This window comes from Nipponia nippon, unplaced genomic scaffold (assembly GCF_047370975.1).
Source record: "Nipponia nippon isolate SJK-2023a ecotype South Korea unplaced genomic scaffold, ASM4737097v1 scaffold_8, whole genome shotgun sequence".
Classification (NCBI taxonomy): domain Eukaryota; kingdom Metazoa; phylum Chordata; class Aves; order Pelecaniformes; family Threskiornithidae; genus Nipponia; species Nipponia nippon.
In genome coordinates, this window is record NW_028262402.1 from 26875838 (window position 1) to 26899373 (window position 23536).

At 46.1% G+C, this 23536-nt stretch overlaps 1 protein-coding gene and 1 pseudogene across 1 annotated transcript; one reads left to right on the forward strand and one right to left on the reverse strand.

Moving 5' to 3' along the window:
• Positions 1 to 1090: 1090 nt before the first annotated feature.
• Positions 1091 to 2542, reverse strand: LOC148050538 (uncharacterized; annotated as a pseudogene).
• Positions 2543 to 20311: 17769 nt separating this feature from the next.
• On the forward strand, positions 20312 to 21380 carry LOC148050539 (uncharacterized). Its single transcript, XM_087741412.1, has one exon. It carries the CDS (start codon positions 20379 to 20381, stop codon positions 21378 to 21380), a length of 1002 nt encoding a protein of 333 aa, XP_087597538.1. The 5' UTR covers positions 20312 to 20378.
• The last annotated feature ends 2156 nt before the right edge of the window (positions 21381 to 23536 follow it).

A 23536-nucleotide genomic window follows, 5' to 3' on the forward strand; every position in this document is an offset into this window, starting at 1 on the left:
AGTGGACCTCACAATGGCGGACAGAAATTCAGATGTCAATATAAATTAAATTCTTGGTGATAACTAAATTAAAGAAACTCTTTTGTAAATCGGTTTTCATGGCTTTAATTCACAGAACAGAATAGAACAGAACAGAACAATTCCAGTTGGCAGGGACGTAAAGCGACGGTCTAGTCCAAGTGCCTGGTCGCTCCAGGGCTGACCAAAAGCTAAAGCCTTGCATGGTGCAAATGCCTCCTTTCAAGGCACTGACAGGCACGGGGCATCGCCCACCTCTCTAGGACGCCGGCTGCAGTGTCTGACCACCCTCTCGGTAAAGAAAGGTTTCCCACTAGCAAGTCGGAACCTCCCCTGGTGCAGCTTTGAACTCTCGCGTCCTGTCGCTGGGTGCCAGGGAGAAGAGCTCAGCACCTCCCTCTCCACTTGCCCTCCTCAGGAAGCTGTAGAGCGCGATGAGGTCGCCCCTCAGCCGCCTTTTCTCCAAACCAGACAAAGCCGTGTCCTCAGCCGCTTGGCATCCATCTGCCAAAGATGGGTCCTTTCCAAGCGGAGCAGAAGAAATGCCAGTGCCAAGGCTGGCTGTGGAAGAGCGGGAGGAAAGGCTGTGCTCGAGGGCAGCAGCACGGCGTCACCGTTCCCGGGCTGCTTTCCAGCCGGGCAGCCCGCCGCATGTGCTGGTGCCTGCCGTTGTCCCTCCCCAGGTGCAAGACTTTGTGCTTCCCTTGCTGAACTCCTTGGGGCTCCTGGCTTGGCAGGGTACGACCCTAGGTTGATGCAGAGAGCAGCACCAAGTTGTGACTGCACGCAGGAGGGGGATTTGGGCGGCACCACAGGGAGGCTGCACGGGGCAGCGCAGGCTGGGAGGAGAGCAGAGCCGCGGCAGGCGGGGGCAGAGGGTGCGGCGAGGAGGAGGCCGCCAGGCGTGGGGTGATGAGCGGTGGGGCAGGGGCTGGCCCTGGAGACCTCCCCAGCTGGAAACATCTGCCCCGGGACTGGCTGCAGAGATGCAGGTCTGGAGCTGGAGGCCCCAGCTGGTGGCCCATTCCTGGTTTGGCCATCCCGCGAGGCAGGCTTGGGGAGCCCTGTAGGGTCAGCGACGTGGCCTGGGCCTCTTGTTGGCAGGAGAGGCCTCGGAGCTGCCGGTCCTCCTCTTCGGGGGTCGCCGTGGCCCCCCAGGGGGGCGTTCTCTGCCCCGGCTGGAAGCGGAGGGCCCGGGCAGAGCCTCCCCTGGCTCCTGCTGGGGCTCTCCTTGCTCCGCTGGGATGGCGATGGGAGCAGAGGGGTGGCTGCTGGGACCCTCACCAACAGCAGCGGATGAGGTGCCGGGGAGCTCGTCCGCGCTGGATCTCGCAGGGCTGCTGGAGGGGGCTGGGCCGGGGGCGAGAGCGTGTCCTCGGGAGGCAGCGGGGCTGGGGGCACCCGCGGAGCTGCCCTCCCGCCCCCGGCAGCACGGGCGTCCCGCCAGCGCGGCAGACGGTGGGCCTCTCTGCTGCGCCGTTGCACAGCGACACGTGCACGCTGTTGCACGAGCGTCGCTGTGCTGTCTTGGAGGGAGACCCTCAGCTCTGCATCCATCCCCTGGTTGGTCGGGATGCCCGTGGTGGTGTCCTCCACCGTGGCTGCCTCCACCACCCTGTTGCCAAAGAGCTCCTCCTGCTCCTGATGGACCCAGTGCTGCAGGGTCTGGAAGAGCGTGAGGTTGTTCTGGAAAAGGTTCAGCCAGTTGGGGGCTGGAAGACACCCACGGGACGCCTGGGCACCCCTTCTGCAGCCCACTGCCGGGGTGCTGCAGGGTGATGGAGGTTGTGGGCAGCTGGGTGCCTGGGAGCTCGTCCCGCCTGGCGGACGACGACTGGTGGTGTCACGGATGGCGTGATGACGTGCTCCTTGTAGTCGTCGTCTGCTCGCACCGAGTGCAAGATGGAGACGATCCTCCTCTTGCAGAGGGGGCACTCGGGCTTGCTCTCAGCCCACCGCAGGATGCACGGGTAGCAGAACCGGTGGAGGCATGGCATCACAAAGCTGGCCTCCTCCCAGCTGCCCAGGCAGATGGGGCAGCGGTCCTCCAGCTCCGTGGCCATGCTCTCCATGGGCTGCGGTGGGCTGGGGGAGCTGGGGATGTCGAGCCGCTCCCGCTCACCGGCGCTGCAGCAGCGGGTGTCACGCTAGAAAAGGAAGAGAGGCCACAGTCGCTGGCTGGCCTGGGGAGGGGTGGAAGAAATGCCCAGGTCCCTCCAGCAGGAAGCCCTCCCAGCTCCCCAGGGTGAGGTTTCCGCGCCCAGCTCACCTCTGCTGCTGCGCACGCGACTGCTGGCTGCCCCACCTGCCTGAAGCTGGCAGGGCCCGGGAAAATCCTCCGACGGCTCTGGGGTCGGGCACTGAGAGCTGCAAGAAACAGCTCCCCGAGAACGACACCAGCACCAAAGGCCTCGCTCAGCACTCCAAACCTCGCAAACTGCTCAGCTGGAGTGTGGGCACGAGCCGGCTGGGTGAGGCTCGGCGCCCGAATATAAGCAGTGAGGGACGCCTGGTCACAATCCATCGCTCGGCGATGTCACAGTGCATCGCTAGGTGACATCACGGCCTGTCTCTGGGGACGTCTCAGCCCATCCCTCGGTGACAGCAGGGGTTAGCGCAGCGCCACTGCCCACTCCATCCCCTCGGCTCTCCTCTTGTGCTTGGCATCGGTGTTTCACGCCAGTCACCGAGGCGTCGGCCGTGTCTTCCCAGGGCCCCGTCAGGTCACTCTGGCCGTGGCAGACGTCTCCAGGCGCATAGGGCAAGAGGGTTCACTGGGTAACAAACACCTCGTGCCTCCCTGGGAGGCGGCAGGACAAAGTCCCACAGGCTATCCCCACAGCCCAGCGCTGCTGGCCAGCCCTCTGGGCTCCCCTGCTTCCTTCCGTGGGGGGTCACAGGCAGCACTTGCCTCGCTTTGGCAGGTTTCCTCCTCTCTTTCTCGCCTAGCCACGGGTGCAAGGGTGATCCCCTCCGCTCAGCACCCATCAGGCCTCGTCCGGGCACTACGTCCTCTCTGGGGTCCCGGAGACAGGTTGCCAAAGCAGAGGGGCTTAGGGGAGGCAAGGAGGGTCTGTGGGGCTGGGGCTGGTTCAGCACAGAGCAGAGAAGCCGTCGGGGCACCTCACGGCACACCCTGGTGCCTGTGGGGAAGGCATCAAGGGGATGGGGACAGGCTCTTCCCAGCACTGCCTGGTGGGAGGGTGAGAGACCGTGGCATCTCCTGGAGGTAGAGGGGGTCAGGCTGGAGGTAAGAAAAACCAAAATCCCTGTGAGGATCATGAAGCGCTGGAGTGGGTTGCCCGGAGCGGTTGTGGGATCCCTGCGCCTGGAAGTCTTCAAGACCGGAGTGGCCACAGCCCAGAGCACAACTGTCACAAGCCCGTGAAGGGGTGCTCGCTGAAGTGCTGGAAGAGCAAGCGTTGCCAGTGGGAAATGGAGCAAAGGATTCCGAAGGAGCAATAGATTCCAGAAGGTTTTGACTTTCTGGTTTCATTTGGATCAGAAGCTTTCACAAACATTTGTTTAGGAGAGAACAGAATCGTTGCAGTTGGCAGGGACGTAAAGCGACGGTCTAGTCCAAGTGCCTGATCGCTCCAGGGCTGACCAAAAGCCCTGTGGAAACAGTATACAGTGTGTGTGGGGCTACATGCTAGGCAGGCAGCTGGGCACAAGAAAGAAGGGTGGAAGTGTCTTCTCTGTCTCTGTACAGATGACTGGCACAAAAGAGTGAGGGAATCTAAACTTTTCTCATGGCCTCTGTAATAGGACTCAAAACCAGAGTCCTGTAAGGCCCTCTGGTTAAATGCCACACCACCATTGTACTGTGGTGCTGTAGCATCTCTTTACTCTTGTTGTTTCTTTCAGGAGGGCAGAGAGGAATGGGTGAGCCAAAGGACCTTCACACTGGTGCTGAGAATTGGTGTTCCAGATTTTCCTTTTGTTATTTTTTTCCAAGAGCTGTTTCAGTGTTGCAGCTCTACTGCTTTCAGTATAGTGGAGAAAGAGGCCCAGACTTGCTGTTGTTAATGGCTGATTGGCAGTTGCTGTCAAGTCTTCCTTGGTGACTTAAGTATCTAAACTGAGACATAAAATAGCAAAAATGATGCTTGACCCTTTGCCTGTTGGTATAGGAGTGTGAGAGAGGCTGAGGAGCTCGACAAGTGTCATCTGGCTAGGCAAATTCCATGGACTGGGAGCAATTGCGCTGCACTTGTTGCTGTCCCTCTTTTAGCCACACCTGATGCTCAGGAATAGCTCTTGGTGCTGTAGCCAAAGGGGCTGAATCCCTCCTGGGGCAGCTCTTGCCTGTTCCCATGCTTTGCTGTCTGGCCACAAACTCCCAGCCCCAGCTAAGAAAAAAGACAATGAAATTAAACTTACAGTACAATTATCTGGTTGTTCAAATGCACCCATTTATGTTACCATTAAAGTTCTTGATTTTGCATTATTGATACCAGGTACGGAACCAGCTGGAACCTGCTCACGTGTATGGAGGAGCTTATGCTTAGGTGTAGCTGGCAGTAATTGTGTCCTGGTCTGGTTTTAGCATCTAAAACTGGCTCACAGTTAAAAACTGGTTTGACTAGAGTAAATTCACAGGCTGTTGTAGTACATCTACAAGGCGAGCTCTGCCAGTGAACCAAGTTTTAAATTCATCAGTGGGGCATGCAGTAGTAACATAACTAATACTCTTCCCAAAACCTGCTTTTGGGTCTTACTAGAGATGCCATGACACCTAAAGCTAGAGGGCTGAATTTTCACACACTGCAGCTTCTACTGTTCTTATTGTGTCCACTTCTACTCAAAGACTGACCAGTGTGCAACACAACTCTCAAAAACACTGAATAGACAACTAAGTGTCAAGGTGGCCTCAGACACGTGAATATCACTACCAAAATGGTGCCAGCCAGGTTACTTGATTTTTGTAGTAAAATTTTTTAAGCTCTACACTGTTAAACAGCACACCATATTTCTTGTTCCACTGTGGCCTGTAAATACTGTTTACAGATGTTTACAGAGAATGTGAGATAAGTTATCTCTGATGTCAGAATTGCTCGTTGTACTGTCCACTCCAGAGTGATGAGATCTGAGTGGTTCTGTTTTGTTTTGCAGAAGGGGCTGTCTCGGAAAAGGTGAGTAGAAGACTTCTGTAATAAAAGGACTCAAGATAAAATCATTCTTAGTATTTTAAATCATCTGAAGTACTTTGTTTTACAGAAGAAAATTAAAATAACTAGTGACACATTAAATGCTGACATTCAATGGAATAAAACAGTAATAAATACTGGAGTATTTAAAGATTAAAGTGTTATGGTTTATCAACATTCAAATTTTTAATTTGCAAAATATTAAAACTTTTATGTAGTTGTACATCTTTTATTAACTTTAACCGAATAAAATATGAAATTTCCTTCAGTCACAGAAATAATTCTGGAGATGAAATAATCAAATCAAGACCCAAAGCAATTGCATTTAATCAGGTTAGACTGTATGTGACACAGCCGGCTGGTATTAAAGCAAAACTCAGTTCATCGTTAGTTCCACCAAAGAACGGATAAAAGGAAACAACTGACTTCTGATCTTCCTTTGCAGCATTCAGTTGGGTGACAATTCAGATGTTTGTTTGTTTTGATACATTTAATGTCAACCCATTCTGTGCTGGTATTCTAGGAATCCATCTGCAGATGAGCCCATCATTATTCATCTATGCAAAAACCTTCTGGTAGGGCTGCTTAACTGAGCCAGTGATGGAAACCTAGGACAGGCTGGGTAATAAGCACTGACAGTATTGGAGCACTTTCCTGAGTCCATGTGCCCTTGGTCTCCTTATACTTTCTGACTAAGTTGCAGGAATGAGTGTCGAACTTTGCTTTTGATGTCCATCAAAAGTGCTGGCGAGCTGTCTGGTGGGAGGTAAAAAAATTAGTGTTACCTTGGAATACCAAGTAAAAGGTTCTCTTTGCTTGAATGTTAAATTATACAGTCAACAAAATACTCCTAGTTTGCCTTCATTTTGAAACAGGACTCAATTTAAGAGACGACTAGTTATAAGAAATTTACCTAAAAGTGAGCTGCTTTCCAAAGTCCTCACTGCTTGGACCTTGTTCCTGACCTGTTCACAACCCTGTCCCTACCTGTTGGCTGGCAGCAAATCAGTGATCAGAGGCAGTAAAAAGAAGGAAGGGAGCTTCCTTCTGTGTGATCCCAATTTAAACCCAAAATGGGAATTTGAGGGTCTTTTACTGAGATGCACCACTGGAATATGCAGGAAGTAACCCCGCAAGAGGCCCATATGCTTTGCAATTTGCTGGCTCTGGTAATTCAGTGCCCATGTTGGCTTGTTTGTAACCTCAGGAGGAAACTGTCGAAATCTCACTGTGATGAGTGCCACTGGAATGCTTTATGAACCCATTTTTACTAGACGCAAGGAGACAATATGACGACATTGCTTCCTATGTGAGCACAGAATAAATGGTGAGCTTGCAGTTATCTAGCCAACACCAGTTATGGAACTGAATATTTGAATAATATTTTACTTTTAAAATTTTCATGATACTTACTAATAGTGCTTATGAGTATTTTAATACTACTTACTTGTAATAATGTTTAGCATATCATCTCTTGGACATTGCCTCCTAGGTAAAAATTCACATTTTATGAGATAATCGGAAAGAATACATCAGAAGTGAATAACAGGTTTGTTCTGGACCTCGAGCTCCCATGATAAGTTTTTCTCCATGCTCATATTGGCTGTGTTTCACATAGGGTATCTTGATCAGTAGCAACATGACGACCATGGCATTTAACTTATATGAATAGACCTATTGACTATAATGGGAAATATTCGGAGCCTATTTCAGAAGTGTAGCTTCAGAGGACATTAGTTTAGAGCATTCTTTCACAATTGCATCTAAGAAAGAAGTGTCTCTGCAGGGCATTTCAGAGTCCCTAAAGCATATGTCTAACAGTGGAGGGTACAAACACCTTCCTTGGTATTCATACCTGTAAGTGTTTGCAACAGGAGGACTTAAGATCCTGAGCCCAGCAAAGTAAGTGGACCTCACAATGGCGGACAGAAATTCAGATGTCAATATAAATTAAATTCTTGGTGATAACTAAATTAAAGAAACTCTTTTGTAAATCGGTTTTCATGGCTTTAATTCACAGAACAGAATAGAACAGAACAGAACAATTCCAGTTGGCAGGGACGTAAAGCGACGGTCTAGTCCAAGTGCCTGGTCGCTCCAGGGCTGACCAAAAGCTAAAGCCTTGCATGGTGCAAATGCCTCCTTTCAAGGCACTGACAGGCACGGGGCATCGCCCACCTCTCTAGGACGCCGGCTGCAGTGTCTGACCACCCTCTCGGTAAAGAAAGGTTTCCCACTAGCAAGTCGGAACCTCCCCTGGTGCAGCTTTGAACTCTCGCGTCCTGTCGCTGGGTGCCAGGGAGAAGAGCTCAGCACCTCCCTCTCCACTTGCCCTCCTCAGGAAGCTGTAGAGCGCGATGAGGTCGCCCCTCAGCCGCCTTTTCTCCAAACCAGACAAAGCCGTGTCCTCAGCCGCTTGGCATCCATCTGCCAAAGATGGGTCCTTTCCAAGCGGAGCAGAAGAAATGCCAGTGCCAAGGCTGGCTGTGGAAGAGCGGGAGGAAAGGCTGTGCTCGAGGGCAGCAGCACGGCGTCACCGTTCCCGGGCTGCTTTCCAGCCGGGCAGCCCGCCGCATGTGCTGGTGCCTGCCGTTGTCCCTCCCCAGGTGCAAGACTTTGTGCTTCCCTTGCTGAACTCCTTGGGGCTCCTGGCTTGGCAGGGTACGACCCTAGGTTGATGCAGAGAGCAGCACCAAGTTGTGACTGCACGCAGGAGGGGGGATTTGGGCGGCACCACAGGGAGGCTGCACGGGGCAGCGCAGGCTGGGAGGAGAGCAGAGCCGCGGCAGGCGGGGGCAGAGGGTGCGGCGAGGAGGAGGCCGCCAGGCGTGGGGTGATGAGCGGTGGGGCAGGGGCTGGCCCTGGAGACCTCCCCAGCTGGAAACATCTGCCCCGGGACTGGCTGCAGAGATGCAGGTCTGGAGCTGGGCAGCACTTGCCTTCGGGGAGAACAACGAAATTGCACCTGTCACCAGAAAGGCCCCTCAGCATTAACGTCCCACGCCTTGTTGCAAAAAAGCCCAGAAGGGCGAGGACAGCAATGCCAGCTGCGCTGTTAGATAAGGTCACTTGCCTAGTGGGTGAAGGGAATGCGGTGGATGTGACTTTTCTGGATTTTTTGCAAGTGTTTTCAGTCTGTCCCTCACAGCATCCTTCTGGACAAGTTGTCCAACTGTGAGATGAGCAGGTGCACACTGCGCTGCCTGAAGAAGTGGCCTTTTGACATGAGGAAGCCTTTCTTTAGGAAAAAAGAGGGTGGTCAAACACTGGAATAGGCTTCCTAGAGACAGAATAAATAAATACCATACCAAACAGTGCATAAAATGCAATACCATACAACACAATACACACAATAATTACATACTATAAAATACAATTTCCAATACAATAAATACCCTACCATAGACTACATACAATACACTACAAACAATACCTACATTTCAAAATAGAATGCAAAATACAATACTTATAATACAATGCATACAATACAACAAATCCCATACCATAGCATATGCTACAGATTATACAGTACAAAAGAGAATACAATACAAAAAAACATACACCACATACAATACAATACAACACACAAAATACATACCACACCATACAGTACATACAATAGAATACATAAAATATATACAACACCATGCAATACAATACAGTACAATACATATAATACAGTACAATACAAAATATGATACAAAAGTCCAGTAAAATATATACAGTGTAATCCATAGAATACATAATATACAATAGAATACACACTTTACACACAATACGTACCCTACACTACCCTACATACAATCCATGCAATCCAGTATATACAATACATAGAATACATAGAATAGAATACATACAATACAATAAATACTGTACCATGCAATACATATCATACCATACGACACACACAACTGCATGAGATTCAACAAGGCTAAGTGCTGGGTCCTGCACTTCGGTCAAAACAACCCCATGCAACGCTATAGGCTTGGGGAAGAGTGCCTGGAGAGCTGCCTGGCAGAAAAGGACCTGGGGGTGTTGGTTGACAGCCGCCTGAACATGAGCCAGCAGTGTGCCCAGGTGGCCAAGAGGGCCAATGGCATCTTGGCCTATATCAAGAATAGTGTGGCCAGCAGGACCAGGGAGGTGAGAGTGCCCCTGCACTTGGCACTGGTGAGGCCACAGCTCGAGTACTGTGTTCAATTTTGGGCCCCTCACTACAAGAAGGACAGCAAGGTGCTGGAGCATGTCCAGAGAAGGGCAATGAAGTTGGTGAAGGGTCTAGAGCACAAGTCTTATGAGGAGCGGCTGAGGGAACTGGGGTTGTTTAGCCTGGGGAAGAGGAGGCTGAGGGGAGACCTTATTGCTCCCTACAACTACCTGAAAGGAGGTTGTCGCGAGGTGGGGTTCGGTCTCTTCTCCCTAGTAACAAGTGATAGGACGAGAGGAAACGGCCTCAAGCTGCGCCAGGGGAAGTTTAGGTTGGATATTAGGAAAAGCTTCTTCACCAAAAGGGTAGTCAGGCATTGGAAGAGGCTGCCCAGGGAAGTGGTTGAGTCTCCATCCCTGGAGGTATTTAAAGAACGGATAGATGTGGTGCTCGAGGACATGGTATAGTGAAGACCTGGCAGTGTTAGGTTAAGGGTTGGACTCGATGAACTTAAGGGTCTTTTCCAACCTTAACAATTCTATGATTCTATGATTCTATGAATGCACACAATATACTTAATACAATCCATGTAATACCATAAAATACACGGAATACATACAACACAAAATACAGTGCATGGCGTACAGTACAAAATACAGTACCATACCTACAGTACAAAAACCAAGCAATACAATACTATAAAACACAATATGATATGGCACGCTACAATGAAATACCATACAATACATACAATACATATAATATGATACATACCATGAATAACATACCATACCATACAATACAATAGATACAGGACACAATACAATACAAAACAGAGTACACGATGCAAAACAAAGTACGGTACAAGAAAAACTACAGAGCAATACAATACAATATATACATGCATACAATACAGTAAATACCATAGCATACAACACAACACAAATACCATACTTCACAATACCATGTAAGGCCATACACTACCGTACCTACCAAAGCTACCATACACACACCACCTACAACACGTACAATACAATACATACTATAGAATAGAGACCATACAATATGCTACATACGCTACATACAGTACACTACAAAGTACAATAAAATACAAAATACAGTACAAACCAAAATACAATACAGAGAATACAAAATTTACAATACTGTACCATACAATATGATACATACAGTAAATACTATACCATACAATACATACCATAGAGTACAATAGCATGCAAAACCATACCATAAAATACAATGCCACACTATAATATATCATACCATACAATACCATTTAATACCATCCCTACCATACCTACCGTACCTACCATACCTACAATACAATAGATACTATAGAACACATACCATACAATAAATACCATAAAATACACTACATACACTATATACAATACAGTACAATACAAAAAACAATACAAAACAAAATCCAATCCAATACATACCACACAACACATACCATACAACACAGACCATACCATATTATACAAAGTACAACATATACAGTACAGCACCTACAATACAACACAATAAAATACAACACTACAAATCAACACAACACGTAAAATAAAAGAAAATACAATAAATAACATACCATACACTGCATACAATAAATGCAATACATACATGGTAAACACAATACAGTTCAATACATACAATATACACACAATACATATGATAGAATACAATACATGCAATACCATACAGTAGACACCTTACCATACAATACATACCATACATAAAATATAACATATACAATACATACAATATCATACATACAATACAGAAATGCCATACCATATGATAGATATAATACAATAAATACAATACAATAAATACCATAGCATACAATAAAACACAACACATACAATACATACAGGACAATGCAAGACAAAATACAAGACATACAATAAATACAATACAGACACTACAATAAATACCATACCATACCATACATACAATGCGCAATACAATACAAAATACAATACAATACATACCTACCATACTATACATTACCATACCATACATACACTACATACAATACAAAATACAACACAACATCAAATACAATATAAAAACATTATTGTTGATATATAAACATCTCTCATTGTCTTTTATGTATTGTATGTGTTGTCTTATTGTGTGATATGGTATTTATTGTATTGTTTGTATTCTGTTCTATTGTATTGCCTGTATTTTGTATTGTTTGTATTCTGTATTGTAGTTTTAGTATTGTATCCTGAGCCCATCTCAGGACCCAACACTGCTGGGCACAGGCGAGCGCCCAGCTGGCTCTGCTGCTGCTCCTCTGGACCACACAACAGCACAGCGTAGCTGAGGACCCTCAGCATCCGCCTCTGTCGCCTCCAGTAAACACCTTGATGCTTTGCAGGGTGTGTGTGTATGGAAAAAGTTCCGATTGTGTAGTTTCTAATGTGTTGTGTTTTGTAATGTATTGTGTTTCATATCAGATGGTATGGTATGATGCGAATGGTACAGTATCGTATGAATTGTGTGGTATGTACATTACTTACTGTATTTCTTCTATGAATTGTATTGCATGTTTTGTATGTAGTGTATATATAGTATAGTACGGTATGTATTGTATGTATTGTATGGGTTTTGTATTGTTTTGTGTATTGTATGTATGGTATGCTATTTATTGCATTGTATGTATTGTATTGCATGGTATGCATTGTGTTGCATTCTATTGAATGGCATATATTTTACGCTATGTATTGTACGATATGGTATGTATTGTATGGTATGTTTTCTATAGTATGGTATGTACTGTATGGTATAATATTCATGATATGTTACTTGTTGTATTTATTGTATTTTATATACTGTCTTAATTCAATATATGTTAATGTATGTGGTCTATGTTGTGTATGGTACATTACAATATATACCATACATACCAAACCATACAATACAATACAAAATGCAATGCAACAGAAGATATATTACAACACAAATATCAAGGCAATACAAATAATACAACACAATACACAGAATACAATAAATACCATACCATACAGTACATACAACACAATACATACAACTCAATCCAAAATACAATACAATCCAAAATACAACACAATGCATGCCATATCCACCATACATGCCAAACACCATACATACTGTACAATACTATACCATACAATTTGATAGCGTATAATACCATACAGTACCATACCATACCCCAAATACCACACCCTAAATACCATAGCATACCCTAAGTACCATACCATACCCTGCCATACATACCACACAAAATACACCACACTATACAAAATGTCATACATACCGTACCATACATACCATAAATGCAGTGCAAAATGCAATGCAACGTGCAACGCAACACATACAATACCATACCAATCCCCATAGCATACCCCATGCCATACCATACACACAAGATACAATATCATAGCATACATACAATACCGTACCATACATACCAACCATACCATACCTATCATACCATACATACAATACAAGCCAGACATACCATACAATAGAAACCATACCATCCAAACCATACCATACATACAATACAAACCATACCATACCGACTATCAAATCCATACCATACCATACAAAATACCATACAATACAAAATGCTTTGTCATACTATATCATACCATTCTGCTGCAGCACTGGTGAGAAGGAGCGGCTCTACATCCCCAGCTCCCCCCCAGCCCACCGCAGCAAGTGGAGAGCATGGCCACGGAGCTGGAGGAGCGCTGTCCCAGCTGCCTGGGCAGCTGGGAGGAGGCCGGCTTTGTGATGCCATATAGAACCATAGAATAGTTTAGGTTGGAAAAGACCTTTAAGATCGTCAAGTCCAACTGTTAACCTAACACTGTCAAGTCCACCACTAAACCATGTCCCTAAGTGCCATGTCTACACGTCTTTTAAATACCTCCAGGGATGGGGACTCAAACACTTCCCTGGGCAGCCTGTTCCAGTGCCTGACTACCCTTTCAGTGAAGAAGTTTTTCCCAATATCCAGTCTAAAACTCCCCTGGTGCAACTTGAGGGCATTTCCTCTCGTCCTGTCACTCATTACTTGGCAAAAGGGACTGACCCACACCTCACTACAGCCTCCTTTCACGTAGGGGTAGAGATTGACAAAAGACATTACAAAACACAATACATATTAGAAACTACACAATCAGAACTTTTTCTATACACACACACCCTGCAAAGCACCACGGTGTTTACTGGAGGCGACAGAGGTGGATGCTGAGGGGCTGCAGCTACACCGTGCTCTTGCATGGTCTGGAGCAGCAGCAGGGCCACCCGTGCACTCGCCTGTGCCTGGCGGTGTTGGCTCCCGAGAAGTGCTGCATGCGGGAACCTGCTGGGAGGTGGTGTTGGAGGGCCCCACAGCTGCACTGGGCAGGGGGCGTGGTACAATACAAAACATTGTACAGTACTACAGTACAATACAAAATAAACTACAGTACAGTACAAGCCATAGAATACAAGCCATACAGTACATAAAATACAATAAGAAATACAATACAAGTTAAAATACAATACAAATTAGTATACAAAACATATTACAATACAACATACAATACAACATACATTACAATACAACCTACATTACAAAATATATTACAAAATATTACAGAACAAAACACATTACAAAATACAACACAAAATACAACACAAAATACATTACGAAATAGATTAGAATACAAAATACCTTACAAAATACAATACAATAAATATCATACCACACAATACATACAATACAAAAAGTAAAATATATACAATACAATACATACAATACAATACAAAGTGCAATACAAAATGCAATGCAAAATGCAGTATATAGAATAAAACACATACAATACAATGAATACAATACAATAAATACCATAACATACCGTACAGGACAACGGAACACATACAACACACCACACGCAATATAATGAAACATATACAACATAATACAACACAAAATATAATACGTATGGTACAATACATACAATACAATAAATACCATACCATACGATAAAACACAACATATACAATGCATACAAGACAATGAAGACAAAATACAATACATACAAAACAATGCATACAATATAATACATGCTACAAAATATATACGAAACCATAGGATACAAACCATACAGTACAAACCATATAATACAATACAAACTATACTACAATACAAACTACATTACAATATTTACAACACACCACAATACATACAAAATACATTACAATACCAAATATATTACAATACATACAGTACAACAGAAAACATATAATACAATAAATATCCATACCATACAATACATGAAATACAATACAAAAAATGCAATACAAGACAGAATATACAAAAACCACAATACAAAACACAACACATAGGATGCAATACAAAATATAATACAAAACATACAACATACAATACAAAATAAAATACAAAATACAAAATTCAATACAAAATACAGTCTTATATAAACAATACAAATGATAGAATGCGATAACATACTATACAATATGACACATACAATATGATAAATTTTGTACCATACAATACATACAGTATACAACACAAAACAATCTACAGTACAATGCATACAATGCAAAATGCAATGCAAACTACAATGCATATAATATAAATTACAAAATACAAAATACAATATACTAAGAATATAATCATAGAATCATTAAGGCTGGAAAAGACCCTTAAGATCATCGGGTCCAACCGTTAACCTAGCACTGCCAAGTCCACCACTAAACCATTGAGCACCACGTCTACCCTTCTTTTAAATACCTCCAGAGATGGAGACTCAGAAAATATAACACAACATATACAATACAAAATACAATACAAAATACAAAATACATAACAAAATACAGTACAATACAAACAACACAATAGATATACAAACAGCATGATAGGAAACATGTGATAAATGTCATACCATACAATACGTACAGTACACAATACAGAAAAACCTACAGTACAAAACATACAATGCAAAATAAAATGCAAAATACAATCCATACAATACAATCTGTACAATACAAATTATATAATACAAACAATACAATAAGATAAATACTATACCATACAATACATACAACACACACTACAATAGAAACAATACACAATACAAAACAAAGTACAATACAATCCATACAATACCATCCATACAATACAAAATACAATGCAAGACAAAATATAACACAATACATACAAGACAATGCAAGATAAAATATAATACATACTATAAAATACATACAATACAGAAGACAATGAAATATAAAATATAACACCATACATACCACACAATATATATCAAACCATACAATACAAATCATACAATACAATACAAATTACAGTACAATACAAAATACATCACAATTCAAAGAACAATACAATACAAAATACATTATGCTACAAAATACAACACAATACATATAATACAACACAATACATACAATAAATACCATACAATACAAAATACAATACTGCATATACCATACACACAATAAACACAATGCATGCAATACATATGAAGCATAAAATACAAGGCAAATGACAACACAAAATACAAGAGCCCATACAATAAATACAACAAATACCAAACCATACAATATAAAAGAACACATACAACACAAAAATCAATCCAGTACAAAAATCAATCCAGTACAAAATACAATCCAATATAAAATATAATCTATACCAGACAGTAAAATACATACCAGAAAATACAATAATACCATACAAGTAATACAATGCAAAATACAACACAATACTTCCAATACTATAGAGTACATACAATACACAATACAAAACAAAATACAGTACAATACAGTACATACCATACAATACATACCATACCATACAACATATACCATACCATACCATACTATACAACATATACCATACCATACCATACCTACCATGCAACATAATACACAGAATACACAGTACAGTAAAATACATAATACAATATGCAATACAGAATACAACATGCAATATAAATTACAAAATGCAATACACAATGAAACACAAAATACAAAACAATAGAATACATAAAAGAATACAATACATTAAATAACAAAAATACCATGATACAATACAATACATACAATAAAGAACATGTTACAATACAACACATACAGTACAGTAAATACCATACCATACAACACAAAACATACAATACATAAAATACTAAAACTACAATACAAAACAGAAAGAATATGAAGTACAGACAATACAATAGAACAAAATACAAACAACACAATAAATACCATATCACACAATAAAAGACAACACATACAACACATAAAAGACAATGAGAGACAAAACACAATTAAAAAAAAACCAAAATACAATACATACTACACAATATATATAGCACACAACATGTACCAAACCATACAATACAAAATACATTACAATAGAAAACACATTACAATACATACAATACAGCAGAATACATGCAAAATAATACAACGCAAAGCACATATACATACAATACATCAAATACAATACAAAATACAGTAAATACAATGCAGTACATTCCATATCATATAATACTGTCCAGTTTCAGCTGGGATAGAGTTAATTTTCTTCTTAGTAGCTGGTATAGTGCTGTGTTTTGGATTTAGGATGAGAATAATGTTGATAACACACTGATGTTTTGGTTCTTGCTAAGTACTGCTTACACCGGTCAAGGACTTCTCACCTTCCCATGCTCTGCCAGGTGCACAAGAAGCTGGGAGGGGGCACAGCCGGGGGGCTGCTGACCCAGACTGGCCAAAGGGCTATTCCATACCATATGACATCATGCTCAGTATATAAGCTGGGGGAAGAAGAAGGAAGGGGGGGACATTCGGAGTGATGGCGTTTGTCTTCCCAAGTAACCGTTACGCGTAATGGAGCCCTGCTTTCCTGGGGATGGCTGAACACCTGCCTGACGATGGGAAGTAGTGAACGAATTCCTTGCTTTGCTTGTGCATGCGGCTTTTGTTTTACCTATTAAAGTGTCTTTATCTCAACCCATAAGTTTTCTCACATTTATGCTTCCGATTCTCTCCCGCATCCCACCGGGGGGGAGTGAGCGAGCGGCTGTGTGGTGCTTAGTTGCCGGCTGGGGTTAAACCACGACAAATACATACAGTAGAATACCATACAATACCTGCAACAGCATACCATACATACAATATACAATACAAGCAATACAACACACACAATACAAGGAGTACAATACAAGCAATAAAATACAAGCAATACAATACAAGCAATACAATACATACCATACAATACATACCATACATAAAATAAAATAAATACCTTACCATAAACTACATAAACTACATACAATACCATAATTTGAATTAATACAGTATGTTAAATACAATAAATATTTTATCATACCATGCAATACATACAAGACAATAAATACTATACATGAAATACCATACCATACAGTACATACTGTACTCTACATACCATACCATACAATACATATCATACAACCAGGTACAATGCATACCATGCAATACAATACATACAATACAATACAATAAATGCAATACCATACGTGGAGGTGTTCTCCCCCCCATAAGCCATAACCACCAGTGGGTGTCACGATGGTGGGATCCAGCTTGTGCTGGACTTTGGGGCAACACAGTAGCCAAGGGCCGCCTGGAGCAGGGACCCAGATGTCTTGCTGCTGGTATGCAGATACGACTGTAAGTCAATCGTCTTACCCCCATGAAGAGTGAGCAGCCCAGAGCCCGCTGAGCTCTCCTGCATGGCAGCAGGCTGCACGCCAGCATCCCCCCTTGAGCAGGAACGCCTCCCATGGTTACTCCTCGAGGCTGAGAGATTCCTTGCCGCAACAGATCCTTGGGAAGTGACTAACAGCATGCTAAACTTGGAAATCCTAGCTAAGGGATATAAAGGGTTGATTGCGCATATATAATCCTTTAGACATAAACCGTTGACCAAGTCTGGGACTAGGACTGGATCCAGCTGCACACAGACTCCTCTCTGAGGAAGGAGTTTAGAAAGCAAGGGGGTCCTTTCTGAACCTCGCGGCTCAATGGGAGGGTGTCCCTGACAGTCTTGCCTGACCCTGTCCCCTACGCAGTAAATAATCCAGTGTACCTTGTGTAGAGAACTGCTAGTGCAAAACAATGAGATGTCTCAAAGAGCCTGGGTGCTAAAACCACAATGCCGAGCGACGGTCACTCAGACCCAGGACCGGACACTACCTGGAGTGAGGGGGAGGGAGGGAAGGAGCCCTCTGGAGACAGGGCGGCCTTGCCTCAGCCCCATCCCTGTGGGCTGTGAAGCCTCTCATTCCCCCCCTGCACACCTACTGCCTGGGGGAGGGTCCTGGTATCGCTCCTCTTGGTCTGACTGGCCACCCCTCTTAATTTGACTTGTATCTCTACCGCTCCTGGAACTGGGACGAGAGAAGGTTCCATAAGTCCAGAGACTGAAATCTATAAATAGGGACTCTGGCTCTCTCTCAGGAGCTCTCTCCACCAAATACCTCTGTTGGCAGGCCCAGCGCTGGATCCAGGACTAGTGATTCTCCTCTTCTTCACTCTTTCTCTCTCCCTCCCTCTCTTATTCACTTCTCCTAAGGTAATTAAGTTGTCAAAGCTGATAAATTGTAGTTAGGTACTGGATGGTCTACCTCGATTTTCCATAAAGCTGCGTAGCTTAGCTGCATAGCAGGGATAGATATATTAGTGAGAGGGTTGGCAGGCATCAAATATTTCTACTCCACCACTGTCCCTAAAAAAGCTTTCCACAGAAGCTGGTGTTTGTGTACAGACCATGCGTATTGGCACACCTTAATCCACACCAAGAAGATTTGCTAACTTATTCACTCCTCCCCCCTCCTCTCGAGCTGGGACGTGACACCTTGCCATTGAACCTAGTTAAACCACTGTCGCATTTATCATTGAACCTTGTTAGCTCACTGGTTTATACCATTGAAGTTTATTTCTGCTTCACTGTCACTCCATCTGCAACACAGGGGAAGTTCAGATGACATCTGGAAGCATTTCTTTACCGAGAGGGTGGTCAGACACTGCAGCAGGCGTCCTAGAGAGGTGGGCGATGCCCCGTGCCTGTCAGTGCTTAAAAGGAGGCATTTGCACCATGCAAGGCTTAGCTTTTGGTCAGCCCTGGAGCGATCAGGCACTTGGACTAGACCGTCGCTTTACGTCCCTGCCAACTGCAACGATTCTATTCTATCCTAAACAACTGTTTGTGAAAGCTTCTGATCCAAATGAAACCAGAAAGTCAAAACTCCCAGGGAGGCACGAGGTGTTTGTTACCCAGTGAACCCTCTTGCCCTATGCGCCTGGAGACGTCTGCCACGGCCAGAGTGACCTGACGGGGCCCTGGGAAGACACGGCCGACGCCTCGGTGACTGGCGTGAAACACCGATGCCAAGCACAAGAGGAGAGCCGAGGGGATGGAGTGGGCAGTGGCGCTGCGCTAACCCCTGCTGTCACCGAGGGATGGGCTGAGACGTCCCCAGAGACAGGCCGTGATGTCACCTAGCGATGCACTGTGACATCGCCGAGCGATGGATTGTGACCAGGCGTCCCTCACTGCTTATATTCGGGCGCCGAGCCTCACCCAGCCGGCTCGTGCCCACACTCCAGCTGAGCAGTTTGCGAGGTTTGGAGTGCTGAGCGAGGCCTTTGGTGCTGGTGTCGTTCTCGGGGAGCTGTTTCTTGCAGCTCTCAGTGCCCGACCCCAGAGCCGTCGGAGGATTTTCCCGGGCCCTGCCAGCTTCAGGCAGGTGGGGCAGCCAGCAGTCGCGTGCGCAGCAGCAGAGGTGAGCTGGGCGCGGAAACCTCACCCTGGGGAGCTGGGAGGGCTTCCTGCTGGAGGGACCTGGGCATTTCTTCCACCCCTCCCCAGGCCAGCCAGCGACTGTGGCCTCTCTTCCTTTTCTAGCGTGACACCCGCTGCTGCAGCGCCGGTGAGCGGGAGCGGCTCGACATCCCCAGCTCCCCCCAGCCCACCGCAGCCCATGGAGAGCATGGCCACGGAGCTGGAGGACCGCTGCCCCATCTGCCTGGGCAGCTGGGAGGAGGCCAGCTTTGTGATGCCATGCCTCCACCGGTTCTGCTACCCGTGCATCCTGCGGTGGGCTGAGAGCAAGCCCGAGTGCCCCCTCTGCAAGAGGAGGATCGTCTCCATCTTGCACTCGGTGCGGGCAGACGACGACTACAAGGAGCACGTCATCACGCCATCCGTGACACCACCAGTCGTCGTCCGCCAGGCGGGACGAGCTCCCAGGCACCCAGCTGCCCACAACCTCCATCACCCTGCAGCACCCCGGCGGTGGGCTGCAGAAGGGGTGCCCAGGCGTCCTGTGGGTGTCTTCCAGCCCCCCAGCTGGCTGAACCTTTTCCAAAACAACCTCACGCTCTTCCAGACCTTGCAGCACTGGGTCCATCAGGAGCAGGAGGAGCTCTTTGGCAACAGGGTGGTGGAGGCAGCCACGGTGGAGGACACCACCACGGGCATCCCGACCAACCAGGGGATGGATGCAGAGCTGAGGGTCTCCCTCCAAGACAGCACAGCGACGCTCGTGCAACAGCGTGCACGTGTCGCTGTGCAACGGCGCAGCAGAGAGGCCCACCGTCTGCCGCGCTGGCGGGACGCCCGTGCTGCCGGGGGGCGGGAGGGCAGCTCCGCGGGTGCCCCCAGCCCCGCTGCCTCCCAAGGACACGCTCTCGCCCCCGGCCCAGCCCCCTCCAGCAGCCCTGCGAGATCCAGCGCGGACGAGCTCCCCGGCACCTCATCCGCTGCTGTTGGCGAGGGTCCCAGCAGCCACCCCTCCGCTCCCATCGCCATCCCAGCGGAGCAAGGAGAGCCCCAGCAGGAGCCAGGGGAGGCTCTGCCCGGGCCCTCCGCTTCCAGCCGGGGCAGAGAACGCTCCCCTGGGGGGCCACGGCGACCCCCGAAGAGGAGGACCGGCAGCTCCGAGGCCTCTCCTGCCAACAAGAGGCCCAGGCCACGTCGCTGACCCTACAGGGCTCCCCAAGCCTGCCTCGCGGGATGGCCAAACCAGGAATGGGCCACCAGCTGGGGCCTCCAGCTCCAGACCTGCATCTCTGCAGCCAGTCCCGGGGCAGATGTTTCCAGCTGGGGAGGTCTCCAGGGCCAGCCCCTGCCCCACCGCTCATCACCCCACGCCTGGCGGCCTCCTCCTCGCCGCACCCTCTGCCCCCGCCTGCCGCGGCTCTGCTCTCCTCCCAGCCTGCGCTGCCCCGTGCAGCCTCCCTGTGGTGCCGCCCAAATCCCCCCTCCTGCGTGCAGTCACAACTTGGTGCTGCTCTCTGCATCAACCTAGGGTCGTACCCTGCCAAGCCAGGAGCCCCAAGGAGTTCAGCAAGGGAAGCACAAAGTCTTGCACCTGGGGAGGGACAACGGCAGGCACCAGCACATGCGGCGGGCTGCCCGGCTGGAAAGCAGCCCGGGAACGGTGACGCCGTGCTGCTGCCCTCGAGCACAGCCTTTCCTCCCGCTCTTCCACAGCCAGCCTTGGCACTGGCATTTCTTCTGCTCCGCTTGGAAAGGACCCATCTTTGGCAGATGGATGCCAAGCGGCTGAGGACACGGCTTTGTCTGGTTTGGAGAAAAGGCGGCTGAGGGGCGACCTCATCGCGCTCTACAGCTTCCTGAGGAGGGCAAGTGGAGAGGGAGGTGCTGAGCTCTTCTCCCTGGCACCCAGCGACAGGACGCGAGAGTTCAAAGCTGCACCAGGGGAGGTTCCGACTTGCTAGTGGGAAACCTTTCTTTACCGAGAGGGTGGTCAGACACTGCAGCCGGCGTCCTAGAGAGGTGGGCGATGCCCCGTGCCTGTCAGTGCCTTGAAAGGAGGCATTTGCACCATGCAAGGCTTTAGCTTTTGGTCAGCCCTGGAGCGACCAGGCACTTGGACTAGACCGTCGCTTTACGTCCCTGCCAACTGGAATTGTTCTGTTCTGTTCTATTCTGTTCTGTGAATTAAAGCCATGAAAACCGATTTACAAAAGAGTTTCTTTAATTTAGTTATCACCAAGAATTTAATTTATATTGACATCTGAATTTCTGTCCGCCATTGTGAGGTCCACTTACTTTGCTGGGCTCAGGATCTTAAGTCCTCCTGTTGCAAACACTTACAGGTATGAATACCAAGGAAGGTGTTTGTACCCTCCACTGTTAGACATATGCTTTAGGGACTCTGAAATGCCCTGCAGAGACACTTCTTTCTTAGATGCAATTGTGAAAGAATGCTCTAAACTAATGTCCTCTGAAGCTACACTTCTGAAATAGGCTCCGAATATTTCCCATTATAGTCAATAGGTCTATTCATATAAGTTAAATGCCATGGTCGTCATGTTGCTACTGATCAAGATACCCTATGTGAAACACAGCCAATATGAGCATGGAGAAAAACTTATCATGGGAGCTCGAGGTCCAGAACAAACCTGTTATTCACTTCTGATGTATTCTTTCCGATTATCTCATAAAATGTGAATTTTTACCTAGGAGGCAATGTCCAAGAGATGATATGCTAAACATTATTACAAGTAAGTAGTATTAAAATACTCATAAGCACTATTAGTAAGTATCATGAAAATTTTAAAAGTAAAATATTATTCAAATATTCAGTTCCGTAACTGGTGTTGGCTAGATAACTGCAAGCTCACCATTTATTCTGTGCTCACATAGGAAGCAATGTCGTCATATTGTCTCCTTGCGTCTAGTAAAAATGGGTTCATAAAGCATTCCAGTGGCACTCATCACAGTGAGATTTCGACAGTTTCCTCCTGAGGTTACAAACAAGCCAACATGGGCACTGAATTACCAGAGCCAGCAAATTGCAAAGCATATGGGCCTCTTGCGGGGTTACTTCCTGCATATTCCAGTGGTGCATCTCAGTAAAAGACCCTCAAATTCCCATTTTGGGTTTAAATTGGGATCACACAGAAGGAAGCTCCCTTCCTTCTTTTTACTGCCTCTGATCACTGATTTGCTGCCAGCCAACAGGTAGGGACAGGGTTGTGAACAGGTCAGGAACAAGGTCCAAGCAGTGAGGACTTTGGAAAGCAGCTCACTTTTAGGTAAATTTCTTATAACTAGTCGTCTCTTAAATTGAGTCCTGTTTCAAAATGAAGGCAAACTAGGAGTATTTTG